A 14,596-nucleotide genomic window follows, 5' to 3' on the forward strand; every position below is an offset into this window, starting at 1 on the left:
AACACACAAGATGCTGCACGGGTTTATTTTCATGGTCTTTTTGAGCACATCTGCTGATATGAGCTCGTGCGACTTGTGCTTCACAGCCTCCTGCTGACTCTATTTCAATGCTCTAACAGTAAACTCTGGGTCACTTCGACACAAAGATCTGCAGCTTCTTTCTCCATCTTCCCAACATTTTACCGGCGGCGGGTAAATGTCGTCGCAGTGTCATGGGCGTGAGAACAGAAGCTCACGTAGCCACGCCGTCCCGACCTCGTCTAGTGTGCTGATATCTGACACCGTTAACATGATCGGCCGCTGTGCTTCGTGCTTGAGAGACAATCACCTGACGCGATGAGACAAAGAGATGAAATTCAAACTTTCAGTTTAATGTTGAAAACACAAAGTGTACATTTATTATCCGTCGCTCAGCCAAACTTAACAATGTGCTAAACAAATTCAACAAAAAGTTGTGTTCAAGGTACAGTGTATTTAGGGGATCTATCCAAAGACATTGAGTAAATTATCAACAAGTTTCCTTTTCAGGAAACCTGGATTTTGTTTTGTTTCCTTGTATCTACATACACAGTTATTCTTTTCTAGTCCGCCACCATGTTTGTAAAGTAATCTGTTTGGTCTTTTCACTCCAAAGAAAGTGCGCTATGAAATGTACATGCTTCCATGAATAACGTTAATATAAGAATTAAGTATAAGAATGTATTCCAATAAGTATGTCACATGTATTTACTCTCATGTGTTGTCTGATGGCTTAAAGAAGTCAGTTAACCCGCCTGTCCGTGTGTCCTTGGGCAAGACACTTAACCCACATTGCTCTTGCGGCTGTGAGTGTTAGTTACTGACGGCGGGTGTCACTGCGTGTGGTTCTCCTGTCATCCGTGGGTGAATGATGTCATGTAGTGATACAGTCCATAAGGATACAGATTTGGTCTAAAAACATGCTTTTTATCAAGGTATGTTCACAACAGCAATCCACAAAACATGCAGACTCGCCCCTGAACCCGACAACACAACACGTGTGTGTGGAGCAACGACTTTGAGTGACAGGTGAGCAGCTGAATGACGCTCGACCCGAGTCGTCCGATTTCAGCTCACTGTTGCATCGTCTCTCCGGAAAGGCACGAGGAGCTTGTGGGCGCAAAGTCTGAACTTCTGATCCCTCACGCTATAAATGATGACATTCCAGCAACTGTTGGTGGCTAAAATCCAGAAGGCAAAGAAGGAAAAGTTGCACCATTTATTCCCCAAAACGTTTCCGACCACGAAGACGGCGATGGGGGCGAAAGACGCGGTGAACGCCACGGTCAGCGTCCCGATGGTTTTGGCCGCTTTGATGTCAGAGAAGGTGGGTTTGGTGGTGCTTTGGTGGTCCCTCTCGGCCAGCTGCTTCCTCCGCCTGGAGTGCTGCCTGATGCTGGACATTGAGACCACGTTGATGACCACCGTCCCACCGAGGAGGGTGAAGTCAAACACCGGGAAGAGCAGCAGGATGTTCCAGGCCGGGCTCGGGAACTCTCCGATGGTGCCCAGCGCGTAGTTGCACATCCGGCTGCAGGAGTTGTACTCCAGGACGATTTCGCCGCTGAAGACCATGGGAGACACCGCCAAGAAGAAGCTCCCCACCCAGGAGAGGACGATGAGGATCGTAGTCCTTTTCCGCGTGATCACGGAGCCCTTGTGCAGCGGCCTCAACACGGCGATGCTCCTCTCGATGGTCAGCAGGAAAATGGTGGTGATGGAGACCAGGGTGCAGCCGGCGAAGACGGGGCCGATGACGTTGCACGGGTGGAAACTCGCCGACTGCGAGTTATGCAAGGTCCACTCCGGCGCCGAGTCGGTCGCCATGAGGTGGACCTCGGCGTAGACGGAGAGCGGCACCACGAACATCCCCACCGCCAGGTCGGCGACGGCGAGGGACGCCTTCAGGTACCCCTGCGGCGTGTGGAAGTGTTTGGTCCCGAGAACCACCGCCAGAGTCACCAGGTTGCCGAACAAGATGGCGAGGATCAGCAGCGCCATGAAGACCACCATGAGGACTCTGTTGGCCAGAGTGCAGCAGCACACGGTGCAGCGCGCCGGTTCGGTTTGGTCCATGACGGTCGGAGTGCCGGTACCGATCATCGGCTGAACCCGACGCTGCAACGATGGTAACCTGAAGTTAAAAGCAACAGAGACACTAAAGTCACACAACTGGTGTTTTTACCACAAATAAAAGGAGCAAAGAGAGAGTAATGGATGGATGGATGGGTTGTTGATGGTTGGATGAAGGATGCATGATGATGGATGGGTTGTTGATGGTTGGATAAAGGATGCATGATGATGGATGGGTTGTTGATGGTTGGATGAAGGATGCATGATGATGGATGGGTTGTTGATGGTTGGATGCATGATGATGGATGGGTTGTTGATGGTTGGATGAAGGATGCATGATGATGGATGGGTTGTTGATGGTTGGATGCATGATGATGGATGGGTTGTTGATGGTTGGATGCATGATGACGGATGGGTTGTTGATGGTTGGATGAAGGATGCATGATGATGGATGGGTTGTTGATGGTTGGATGCATGATGATGGATGGGTTGTCGATGGTTGGATCAAGGATGCATGATGATGGATGGGTTGTTGATGGTTGGATAAAGGATGCATGATGATGGATGGGTTGTTGATGGTTGGATGCATGATGATGGATGGGTTGTTGATGGTTGGATGAAGGATGCATGATGATGGATGGATTGTTGATGGTTGGATGAAGGATGCATGATGATGGATGGGTTGTTGATGGTTGGATAAAGGATGCATGATGATGGATGGGTTGTTGATGGTTGGATGCATGATGATGGATGGGTTGTTGATGGTTGGATGAAGGATGCATGATGATGGATGGAGGGATGATGGATGTGTGACGCATGGGTAATGGATAGATAGATAATGTGAAATGGATGGGTGATGGATGATGGATGGATGATGGACAGCTGGATGGGTTGTTGATGGATGAAAGATGAGTGATGACGGATAGATGATGTAAAATTGATGCATGATGGATAGATGATGGATGACGCATCCAATGATGGAAGGAGGATGGATGGATGATGGATGGATGGTGGACTCTACCAACATCAGCAGGAGGACAGATGACATCATAATCCGGCCTTCAAAAACAGCTGACGTAGTAAACAAATCACAGCTGGCCATGGGGGCGTCTTTAATCCGGTTGAAGCGGGTCCCAAACATCCGTCAATGAATCTAATTTTATAAATATTTAACAGCCAGCTTGCTTATTTAGTGTTGAGGATCAGCAACATTTACACCAGCTTTTAAAAGCCTTTCACAGAGCACAATTTGATTTAAAATATCCTGCTTATTAATACTGTTCAGTCAAAATGTCCATATTTCTTAAATAAATGTTAAATAAAATGTAAACGTAGCTCTCTGTGTGTAGACAAATACAAAGACGCAGCTTCGGGCTCTGCTGCCGTACCGTGTTTGTCTTTTCACTCGTCGTATCCTCCAGCTTTTGTTTCCCTTCCCATCCGTCCGCTGAAAAGACCAAAAGATAAATAAAACCCTCGTCTCTGCGTCTCACTGGACACTTTAAACACGTGACAGTGACATTACTGAACACAACTCATCATTAATAACTTATTACACGTCTCTGCATTCCAGTGAGACTCTCTCCAGAAGCAGATTTTATACACGATGACAGAAGGTAAAGTCACACACTTACAGTCAGTTCGAATATAACAGAATAAATCTAAATCAATAACAAATCGACTCACTTCCGTCTGTCGAGCTCCTCAGTATTTCCCTTCTGACAAAGAGTCTGTAGTGACGGCGAGGAGGTGGACGAGGAGACGCTCGAAGTGTCTCCACTGGCTGAGGGTGCTGATGACAGAGGACCCCCCCCCCCATCCCTCACTGGGTGTCAGAGGATGAGGATGGTGGTTGAAGAGTAGCAGCCCTCCTCCTCCGAAGCCTCTCGCTGCATCATGCAGAGGCTCCTCGCTGCTGCTGACCGGCTTCAAAGTTTCCTTTTCTCCTCGGTGACGTTGTGGCTTCCCCGTGAATCACCCGGACGTTTACGTGCATATTTGTAAGGCAACGCAGTCACATGATCACATGCCGCATGACTGCAATAGAGACGCATGCAGGGGGGGGGGGGGGGGACACATTTTCTGATCATCTTTAAAAACAAAAACCCAATCAACCGCTCCCACCTGGAGAGCTCGTTCACCCAAAGTGCTCCATAGCAGTTGCAGTGTCAGTGAGCCACAAAACACCGAAAAGTCACAAGGAAGTGGAATTTAAATGTATAGACAAACAGACAACAGCGTTTAGACAAATTCAACGTGCACGTGGTGCCAGAACATTCCAGCTGCCTTCGCAGAGAATGTGGATCTGCTAAACGAGGTCCACCTTTGTGGAGTTACACAGTCTGCTGCTTTGACTGCTCCGTTTATTAAAATGAAGAGGAGGCGGGGCCTACCTGCCTGCCGACGTTTTCCTCCGAGTAGATTTACAGGGAAATAAACATATGGTGCAAATTATTTTTGAGATTGTGCAGCAGGTTTGTGTTTTCATTCTACCAGAGAGGAATAATCCTCATAACTTATTAATTTGCCCCCATGTGTATTAACGACGCCCTCGTGTTTGTGTGTGTGTGTGTGTGTGTGTGTGTGTGTTCTCCCTGTTGACTATTTAATGTTAAATTAAATAAATAAATAATAAATAAATATTTAATTAATTAATAAATATTAAAATAGGACAAAACAAACTGTCGACTCTTCCTTTGAGTCAGTGAGACGGCTGGAGAACAAAACAAATCATCACCGTTATTATTTTGCACACACGGTCACATTTTGGGAGCGGACAGCTGAAGTAGCAGGTGTGATGAGGAAGAACCCACTGCATCCACGGAAAGAACACACACACAATTTCACAGACACACACCATCACATCTTCAGAATAGATTTTATTACTGAGCAAAGACGCAGAATCATTTCACCGTTGCCATGACAACAGAAAACAGCGATTGACGTCCACCTGGAGGTTCAAAACATCCTCTACTGGACGAAAATACAGTAAAATAATAATAATAAAAGAATTCAGGTGAAATTTTGCGGGCACAACGAGACCCAGTAGGGAAATGGACAGCTGTGTGTTTTATATGTTTTATCATTTTTATAGTGGGAAATAAGACGTCTTCTTTTCATATAAGAAAACTAAGGTGTCTTCTCTTAATATGGAGGAATATAAAACCAGAAGAAAATACTTGTTGAAGTGAATAATCACATAATCAAGTGGAAAAAGATGTTAATCAAGACTGAAACAAGAAAAATACAAAAGCTTTCATCGACAGATTCCCCATTGGAATTTAAGTGGTTTCTGTTATCCAACAAAATAGAGCTTTAACCAGCGTGATGAAAACTTTAGCACGGCGGTCACTTCCGGTTTGGTGTGTGTGTGCGTGCGTGCGTAACTAAATTGTGCGGCTCCAATGCAGACAACATGGTGAGTTTTCTTTTGTTTTAATCGGAATTATGCGAAAATACCACCGAGGTCATTCAGACGCACCTGAGGAGATGCGCTCTCTGCACAACTTGCCACTTTTTAATACATTGTATTTGTGTCCAGGTGACGGAGAATAAAACACCACTGAGAGAAAGCGAAGAGGAGGCCGCGTGGCTCTTTATTTGACTGTAGTTTGGCGTAATTTGAGGCCGCAGCGGGTCCTGTTCTCCTCCGATCCGGGATCAGGTCTCCACCCAGTGCGCTGCGTTCACGGGGCGTGGGAATAAGTGAGCAGAGCATTTGGTGCCGCTTGTTGGGACTCGCTCCGATGCGTCAGGACGCAGTGAAGAACTTCTGCTCCTTCACTCCCGCGAGAAACGCGAGGAGATCTGTCCCAACGCGCCGAGTTATTTATCAAAAAGAGATCTTGATCTTCACAGTGCTGCTCCCACATCGGAGGATTAGAAGTTCTTATTAGTCATTCGAGAAGAAGGGCGGTAAAGCAAACCTCTACAGAAGTATTTGCTCCCTGATTTAAACAGGGCTCTCACTCACGCCACACATCCAATTCCTCACAACAAGAAGTCGGACTCCGGTCCGACCCCCCCGACAAAATCTCACTCCAAGTTTACTTGAAAACTTGAGAGCCCTGGACTCAAATAATAAATAAATGTATAATTCTTGTTGCTGATCGGTGCAAATACTTTGGTTAATGTTTTTCCACCGATATAATGTTATTAGCCGGAATAAAATAAACACTGCTGAAATACTGCTCGTCCGGGAAATGAGAACATGTTACTACATTTGAAATGTGTCGACGAGAGCTACAAAATAAGATATTAATTATTATGAATTACAAACTTTTATAAATAGAAATACTAAAACTTAACTCTGACCCACTGCGCAATGTATGCTTTTACCATATAGCCAATAAAAATACCCCAAAAGGGATGTCAAATATTTCAATACCCCTTCCCTTGTTGTTGTTTTACGTTGCTTGGATTACGTAAAAGTTTGAGCGTGAGATTAGAGTTGTTAAAAAAAGAGCACCGACGTTGATATCCTACTACATCGAAGCGAGCAGCTGAGTACTCGTATTTCCCGACTGTCCAGCGTGTGCCCTGAACGCGGCGCTGCCATGTTGTCGTCCGTTTGGTCGGTCGGAGCTTCCAGCCGCGGTCGCTGTCTGCGGTCTCTGAAGGGGGGAGAGGCACTGCTTCACAGCCACTATCTGGAATTACAACCGGGCGTCAGGTCGCCGACTAAAGCCATCGGAGCGACAGAGCAGCCGTCGCGTGTGTAAGTCTATTCTTTCTCTACTTTACAAACTTTGCCGCAGTTATGCCACTCGATGCTAAAGGCTAGCTTGAAGCTCCCTCCGTGTGTCGCTGCTACTTTTCCCCATTCATGCTAACGGCTAACTAGCTCACAGAAGCTAGCGGGGTTGAAGTCCTTCACTTCCTTCACGCTTCTTTAAAGGTGTCAACTTTGAGGTGGAGATACCCGGATGTGTATGGGGGGGCGTCAGAATATCGCGTAGCTTCGATGCAAGTAGCAACGAATGAGTTTTGGCATGCTAACAGCTTTGCTAGCGCGGCTAACTGACGTCAAAGTTGGTCGATAACTCTGAAAGTCCACGAGGAGACTTCAGATAATGTTGTTGGCCGAAAGTGTGAATATTTATGTCTATAAACTGAGACGTTAACTCGCGATGACTTTACGTGCCTCTCTCTTCGCTCGGTGTGTTAAAAGCGTTATAGTTTGGTCAATTACGACACTTCTCGACGGACTAAAACGCACCATTCGTGTGGATTGTGAGTACTAATGAGTACTTTTCAAAGTAACGTTACGGCGAAGTTGAGTGTCTGTGCGCCCCGCCCACCTGCACGCCACTGCACAGGTAAGCAGTAAGGTCTCAGGTGACCTTTCCACCGTTTAAGTAGGCTGTTTTAACTCGAGGTCAGATTTGTCTGAAGGCCTTTTCACTGGAACTCTCTCGTGTGTTTGGGCCAAAGGTCAAAGGTCGTTCACATTTAGTTTACCCAGCTGGCTTTAATCTGACCTAAAACAGGCTTTCTAATCAGTTTGTTTTTTTCATTTCCAATCATTTTATTGGAAAAAAACAAATTACACACATAAGGCTTGTTAGACATAAAAATATGGAAATGCTTTATTTAGTTCTACTTACTATTAGTTTAGTAGTACTATTACTACTACAGTATCTAATTTATATTCCATTTTCCTCTTTCTTTAATTATATTCTTGTTTTTTTGCAGCACTGTGGCTGTGTTTTAATGACCCCTTAATGTTTATTTGATGTCAAAGCTCTTACCTAACCGGACAATAAACGTGCAATGAGGCGTCGCTGCATTGAAGTGCTTGTGGTAATGAGACTGAAACCACCCTGTAGGGGTCAGTTTCTGTTTTAAAGCTGCTGCCTGAGGCCTTTAATGACGTAACCGCTGTCCCACGTGACTCACCTGGTTGCTTAGCCAGTAACGGGCATCCAACCTGTGACCTTCCTGGTTTATGAGCCCTGACTACCGGATATTTATTTTATAATTGTACTGATAATACTGTTTGTGTTTCATGTTGGGCTGAAAAGTGAGCTGCTTTTCACTCACTTTACATCTTCAGATAATCAATTAACGGGGATTTAAGAACAGAGATCAGAGAGAGTCAAGAAACCTCCAGACTGAAGAGTCCGGCGCTCGTGTCGTGCTGTGGAACCAGTTCTGCCACAACTAAACCGGTTTAGGCCGCGAGAAGAGAACTACTTGTCGGATAATCCCCCCCCCTCCAGGTTCTTCTCCCTCCTGTCATCCAACACATAATCCAACATGTGCCTGTTTATAAATGGATGCAGATTAGACGCGTAAGAGGAGCAGGTTACTTTCCGTGTGACGCGTCAGGTGGTTCTCAGGTAAATGGAGCGGGGAGCGCTTCATTCGATTGCGCTTGTGTGTGATTGGCTTCTTGGATATAAGCAGTGGAGGCCCTAATAAGGGCCGTCCCTGAGGACTTGCCACATACGGACACTTCTGCTTTCAATCTGGCTGCAACGCTTATTTAACAACAGCTTGTGTCGTAGTAAGTCCCACTTTCACTTCTTTATTTTGCTTCTCATTCAGAGAGAAACGCTGAGGACGACGACACGTCTTCTCCACATATGAACACGTGTTCTCTTACTTGTGTCTTAGCGGCGACCATCACGCTCTAAATCGCATTAAATAAGAAAACCTCCGTGTCTTTGGGCCGAAAACATTATGTGAGAAACTCAACATTGTTCTTCCCTCATGCGTCCCGTCAGGACTCCCAGTAGAAACTCCAGAACCAGTAAGGCCTTAACCTTCCATCGGGTGGAGGGTTACTTTGTATGTTAGTACGTGGTGACATGTTGGAATGAATGTGTACTGGGAGGAGGTGAACGCAGCGGTTGCTAGGCAGGATAAGCGCCTCCTGCTGGTTGCTAAGCAGAACAACATCTTCAGCACAAACACATATTTGAGAAAAACATTACGGCCGATCCAGGCTTGTCTTGCAAAGAGGACGGTTTCCACGGTTACCGGCAGGTTTGTGGGGCTGTTCAGGTCCGTGTTTTACTGAACTTCTCACGGTGAAGCTTGACGGGACGTTATGAACACAGGAACATTCTATAAACAATTAAGAAAAGCTGCTACAGAAATACTACAAACCACTTGAGTTCATATTCTTTTACAACCGTCAATAAAGGATTATTTAAAAAATCAATGGTTTTTAGTAACTTTGAGTAACCCTTTGAACCGATGATTTTAAGATATTATTTAGAATATTCTAAAGTAAATCATTAATAATCGACAATGAGGCTTTACTCTTTCACTCTGATTCGGATTCAGAACCACCAACAAACAGCCTTTTCATTTTGTGCCTCTGCTCTTTTTCTGAATTGTTCAAAATCAACGGAAGCATCTCTGCGGCTCGTGTTGTTGGATAAAAGCTGCTGGATTCATACTATGAGCATAATAACAAATAGTGATTGAGCTTGTCTAACCTTTATAAGATAACAAATTCATCGTTTAAGTCCTCTTAAATGTTGTTTTTTTTAAAAAATTTTAAATATTGACCTTTGAAAAAGAAAAACAACGTGCACTTGTAGAAGTAATAAAATATTAGTTTTGTGTATGTACAAACATACAGTCTATTTTCCTCTTGGGTGGATGCCACTCTGCCTGTGATGACTGCGGTTGGGTTCTGCCGGCTGTGTTCCCCTCGGGGTCTGTGTGCAGATCACTGGGCATCTACCGGCGACTTAGCGTTCATTTAGCTCTGCGGTTTGTGTCGAGACGGACGAGAGACCAAAGCGCCTGACAGGCTTGTTGCGTTGCCGGGGGTTAACCGTGGTTACCGGTGGTTACCAGGGTCACATTACTCCCACTGCCGCCCGGTGTCTTTATAGAAGAAGTGAAACCTTTTAGTTAGTTTTTATGTTTCAGTGCCGTGTTCTTCAAATATAGATCTCCTAGTCCGTCCAAGATGGTGAACACACCTTAATTGTCAGGTTTAGGGCTGCAACTAAAGATTATTTTGATAATTGATTAATCGATTAAAAACAACATTAAACCACTTTTTAACCCTTCATTCTAAAACAGAGCTGCAAATTCACATTGCAAAAATACTTCAGAAAGTACAAGTTGCTCCTTGAAGATAAGAATTTATAAAAATAAAGAAAAATACAAATCAGAAAATTTAACGTCAGAATTTGTTCTCTACACTCACAGACGACACTCAAAGTGTATAAATGTATACACCCCATCTAAGTACAGCTAAAAAACAACCACGTGCTATGAGATGAATTTCAAATGGCATTTGTAAATAAATGTATTAAAGGCGTCTTAGTTGCCGCGCTGGTTTAATGGATCACAGTGTAACACTTATAACACCTACTACCGTAAAACCCACAGTATGTACACTACCGTATGTGACAGCACTAAAAGGTACAACACACACAAATACATTGGTCAACAATAACCAAAAATATAAACAAGACAACGGATTGAAAAATAAATCCAAAAGAGGCGAGTGAACAAAAACGTGTCTTAGTCGTGCTAACTGCTTTACTGTCGTTGTTAGCGAGCTAACGCTAGCTTGTTGCCTGCTGGAGGCTCTTTATTTTCCTCACGTCAAAAACATCACATTACAGGTCATTTAGCTGATGCGTTTATCCAAAGCGACCTACATTACATTTTTAACCCGTGGCTTTTTACATTTTTCCTGGGGAGCAATTAGGGGTTTGGTGTCTTCAGGCTCAGGGACACTTCTTTCCTCTGTCGGTTCGCCTTTTTATCTCTGCTCCGCGCGCATCTCCGCAACTCATTGAGTGACGTAATAATTGCGCGACACAACGAATCAATAATGATATTCATTCGATTTGTTTTGGCAACTAGTCAGGTTGAAGTTATTCAAGGAGCTAGCAATGTTAGCTTACCGCTAAGAGCTAACCAATGGCGCTTCAGTTGCTTGTGATGCGTTCAGGCTCTGCTCAGGTTTTAGGCGTGCAGCGTGTTCTCGGTGTTCTTCAGTCTTCCCTTCGAATGCAGCCTCTGTGTCTTCGGGTGTTTTCAGAGAAGTCTGATCTCTCTCTGCGTCTCCAGGTGAGCTGAAGATGGTGGACCGGCTTGCCAACAGCGAGGCCAACTCCAAGCGCATCGCGGTGGTGGAGGGCTGCTTCGGCGCCGCCGGCCAGCCGCTCGCCATCCCCGGCCGCGTGCTGATCGGCGAGGGCGTCCTCACCAAGCTGTGCCGCAAGAAGCCCAAAGCGCGGCAGTTCTTCCTCTTCAACGACATCCTGGTCTACGGCAACATCATGATCCAGAAGAAGAAGTACAACAAGCAGCACATCATCCCGCTGGAGAGCGTCACCATCGACAAGGTGCCGGACGAGGGCGACCTGCGCAACGGCTGGCTCATCAAGACGCCCACCAAGTCCTTCGCCGTGTACGCCGCCACCGCCACTGAGAAGTCCGAGTGGATGAACCACATCGGCAAGTGCGTGGAGGACCTGCTGCTGAAGAGCGGCAAGGCGCCCACGGGCGAGCACGCCGCCGTGTGGGTGCCCGACTCGGAGGCCACGGTGTGCATGCGCTGCCAGAAGGTGAAGTTCACGCCGGTCAGCCGGCGCCACCACTGCAGGAAGTGCGGCTTCGTGGTGTGCGGGCCGTGCTCGGAGAGGAAGCACCTGCTGCCCAGCCAGTCCTCCAAGCCCGTGCGCGTCTGCGAGTTCTGCTTCGTGCAGCTGACGGCGGAGGGGGCGGCGGCGCGCTCGGACTCCCTCGGCCGCCTGGGGTCAAAGTTCCACAACATGTCGGACGACGACGACGATGACGACAGCAGCGACTGAGGATCCTTCTTCCTGTTCTTCTCTGCCCGAGTCACTTCGAACCAAATACACGTGACCTCCTCCTCTCGTCTCGGGACTCCTGATTGGACGATGAGTCACTACAGAAGCTAACGGTCGAACCCTTCCTCCTCCAACTATTACTTCCTGCCCAGACCCCCTAAAGGGCTCCTTGTGTCGGGGGGGCATGCTGGACCCTTCGTCCGCCGTCACTCCGGATGGTTCGTTATTCATTTTAGACGTCGGTTTCTATTTCTCTATTTTGTCAAAATGTAGAGATTTATTTTTCTAAATAACAGAGTAGAAGCCGAAAATCCACCGCTCGCCTTCCCCCCTCCCTCAAGAGAGAGAGGGAACATCAGCAGCAGCTTTCAACCAGGGAAATGGACCAGCACGCCGTGTGCCCCCCCCCCCTCAACCCCGCAGGTTTCAGTCTAATAGTTTGCGCCAAATGTGTGTATAATTTTATAGTTCTTAGTTGATTTACCATCAGGTCTGTCAGGTTATTTATATTTGATTTAATCATCACACAAAAAATCCCAAGTAAAAAGTTGTCGTCGATGCAGGCAGCCAATCAAATTGAGCGGGAGGCGGGCTTTACCGCCTCACTTCCTGAGAGACGCCGGTCTTTATATTAGCCGGGTTTTTTTTTTCACAATGAGCTACATCGTGTTTCTTCTCCACGACAACCGTTATCTATATTATATATTATGAATAATATTACTTTACCTTTAGTCGTCTCAGACCAGCCCAACTGATTGTTTCCATGACGACGCTGAGATGATGGTTGAGCCTCCTTCATCACTAGAGGAGAATTGAAATCCAGGTGTTTAATGATGTCAGAGATGGATCCTTCCTTCCGCCTCGATTATCTGCAGGATTCATCGTTGACGCTTTCAAACGTTTATTTTTTGCTGTTTTTATCTCCACTTTCTTTAAAATCCCATCGGCTTTTTACAGGTTTAATGTTGATGGAATCAGAACTAACAGCTGTCCTGATGAAGATGATGACGATGGAGGACTGCATGTCAGTTGTTCCGATGACTTAGACTTTTTCTCAGTGACTTTAATCCTTGTTTTTGTTTGTACATTTGTACAGAATTAGGTTTTGTTTTGTTTCTGTTGTACAGTTATGATCGGCTCTCAAATTACGTTGTGTCATAATTCTTGCTGTTAAATTTATTTGACTAAACGTTTGTTAAATCTGGAGCTTTTCTGCTCCTTCTGAGAAACCTAAATAAACACAAAGCGGAGGGATTTACGGGCTTCCCAGAGTGCACATGAACGCACCGTCTGTCTCCTCACGTTAATGATCTTTTCAGTTCTAACTAAATTTTCTTGTTAACTTTGTTTGTTTTAACTGAAGGGGGCGGGGCTTTACTTCTCTATGGCGAGGAACTACATCAGGGGTGTTTCAGGGTGCTGCTCCCAGCACCCTTATCTCCTCACTGGGGGGGGTCGTCCAAAGTTTCCTTAAGCCCCGCCCCCCGAGGCCCAGCGCCATCCTTGTCAACGCAATGATGCAAAGTCAGCGTTTAGTGTGTGTGGGACGGACTGTACGACTACAAGCTGCTGGAGGTCTGAATTAGTGCAAGTCAACGGGTCCTCTCCTGATCCTCAAATAACAACCAATGGAAGTCAACGGCACGAAAACCACAAATTACAGCTGCATTTCATTGAGTCGAGTGTGTAAACGGGATGTTGTTTTGTTGATTTGTTGTTTAATGTTTTGTCTTTGTTGTCATTTTTTCTCTTTAGTTTTATCTTGTATTTTGTAAACAAAAAGGGCTTGAATCAGAATGTAACCCAGAATATCATTGTTTGATACTAATTCCTTCAGAAATCTTTGAGTATATATTATATATAAATGCTTTGCTTACAGAACGGAGGTGTTTTGGTGTTTTCTTAATTCAGGTCTGTTTAAGTTAAGAGAAAAAATCTTTTTACCAACTAGACTTAATCTAAAATCCAACAAACTGGGATTGCTTGACTATTTCTTTGGATTTTTAATCATAACTAAAAACAATAATGAATGTCTGAGAGAACAAAAGAATGATCAATAAAATAACCTTTAGACATAAATCGCACAAACTAAATGAATGTGATTTAACACTTGAATATATAACTAAGAACTATTTACTTTACACACACACACACACACACTGTGTGTATATGTGTGTGTATATATATATATATATATATATATATAGGCACGGTTGGCAAAGGAAATTAAAATTATTTTAATTAAGTAAAAATAGTAATGCTAACAAAACAGTCCTGCATCCAAAACAGTACTTTAGATAAATATTAAACGTTAGCTTCTAAATATCTTTAATAAAAGATAGTTTGCAGACGTTATCTCACATGGATTCAAAATGTTTCCACAGTGAGTCACTGCTTTAAATATTAAAATGACTGTAAATGAAGAGGATTTGGCGGTTGGGTGAGCTAATGGAGGATAATAGCAGTAATCACACAGGTTATTTTAAAGGCATGTTAATCATACATTACACAACTGCTGGATGATGATGATGATGAAGGTCACTCAGCGGTCACATTTTCTGCAGCAGTTATGAAGTGTTACAATTTCCACAGAACTGCTTCTCTTCAAATATATTCATTTTCCTCTGAGGCCAAAAGTTCTTCTACCGATGAGAGTGTGATTACACTTTTATTTAGATTAAAGGTTTAATATTCAACATTTCCCCATAATG

General features: G+C 44.9%; 2 protein-coding genes across 2 annotated transcripts; one reads left to right on the forward strand and one right to left on the reverse strand.

Moving 5' to 3' along the window:
* Positions 1 to 350: 350 nt before the first annotated feature.
* LOC120810949 (beta-2 adrenergic receptor) lies at positions 351 to 6,476 on the reverse strand. Its single transcript, XM_040165982.2, has 3 exons — positions 3,778 to 6,476; positions 3,480 to 3,538; positions 351 to 2,152 (listed from the first exon to the last, which is right to left on the reverse strand). Exon 3 carries the CDS (start codon positions 2,119 to 2,121, stop codon positions 1,087 to 1,089), a length of 1,035 nt encoding a protein of 344 aa, XP_040021916.1. The 5' UTR covers positions 2,122 to 2,152; positions 3,480 to 3,538; positions 3,778 to 6,476; the 3' UTR covers positions 351 to 1,086.
* A 156-nt stretch (positions 6,477 to 6,632) lies between these two features.
* On the forward strand, positions 6,633 to 13,766 carry plekhf2 (pleckstrin homology domain containing, family F (with FYVE domain) member 2). The gene is made up of 2 exons (XM_040165128.2): positions 6,633 to 6,808; positions 11,140 to 13,766. The coding sequence occupies exon 2, from the start codon at positions 11,151 to 11,153 to the stop codon at positions 11,883 to 11,885; it is 735 nt and encodes a 244-aa protein (XP_040021062.1). The 5' UTR covers positions 6,633 to 6,808; positions 11,140 to 11,150; the 3' UTR covers positions 11,886 to 13,766.
* Positions 13,767 to 14,596: the final 830 nt, after the last annotated feature.

Source organism: Gasterosteus aculeatus, chromosome 20, assembly GCF_964276395.1.
Source record: "Gasterosteus aculeatus chromosome 20, fGasAcu3.hap1.1, whole genome shotgun sequence".
Lineage (NCBI taxonomy): Eukaryota > Metazoa > Chordata > Actinopteri > Perciformes > Gasterosteidae > Gasterosteus > Gasterosteus aculeatus.

Excerpts from the sequence above, each read along its gene's own strand:
- LOC120810949 (XM_040165982.2), bottom strand. The coding sequence starts at position 2,121 with ATGATCGGTACCGGCACTCCGACCGTCATGGACCAAACCGAACCGGCG.
- plekhf2 (XM_040165128.2), top strand. The coding sequence starts at position 11,151 with ATGGTGGACCGGCTTGCCAACAGCGAGGCCAACTCCAAGCGCATCGCG.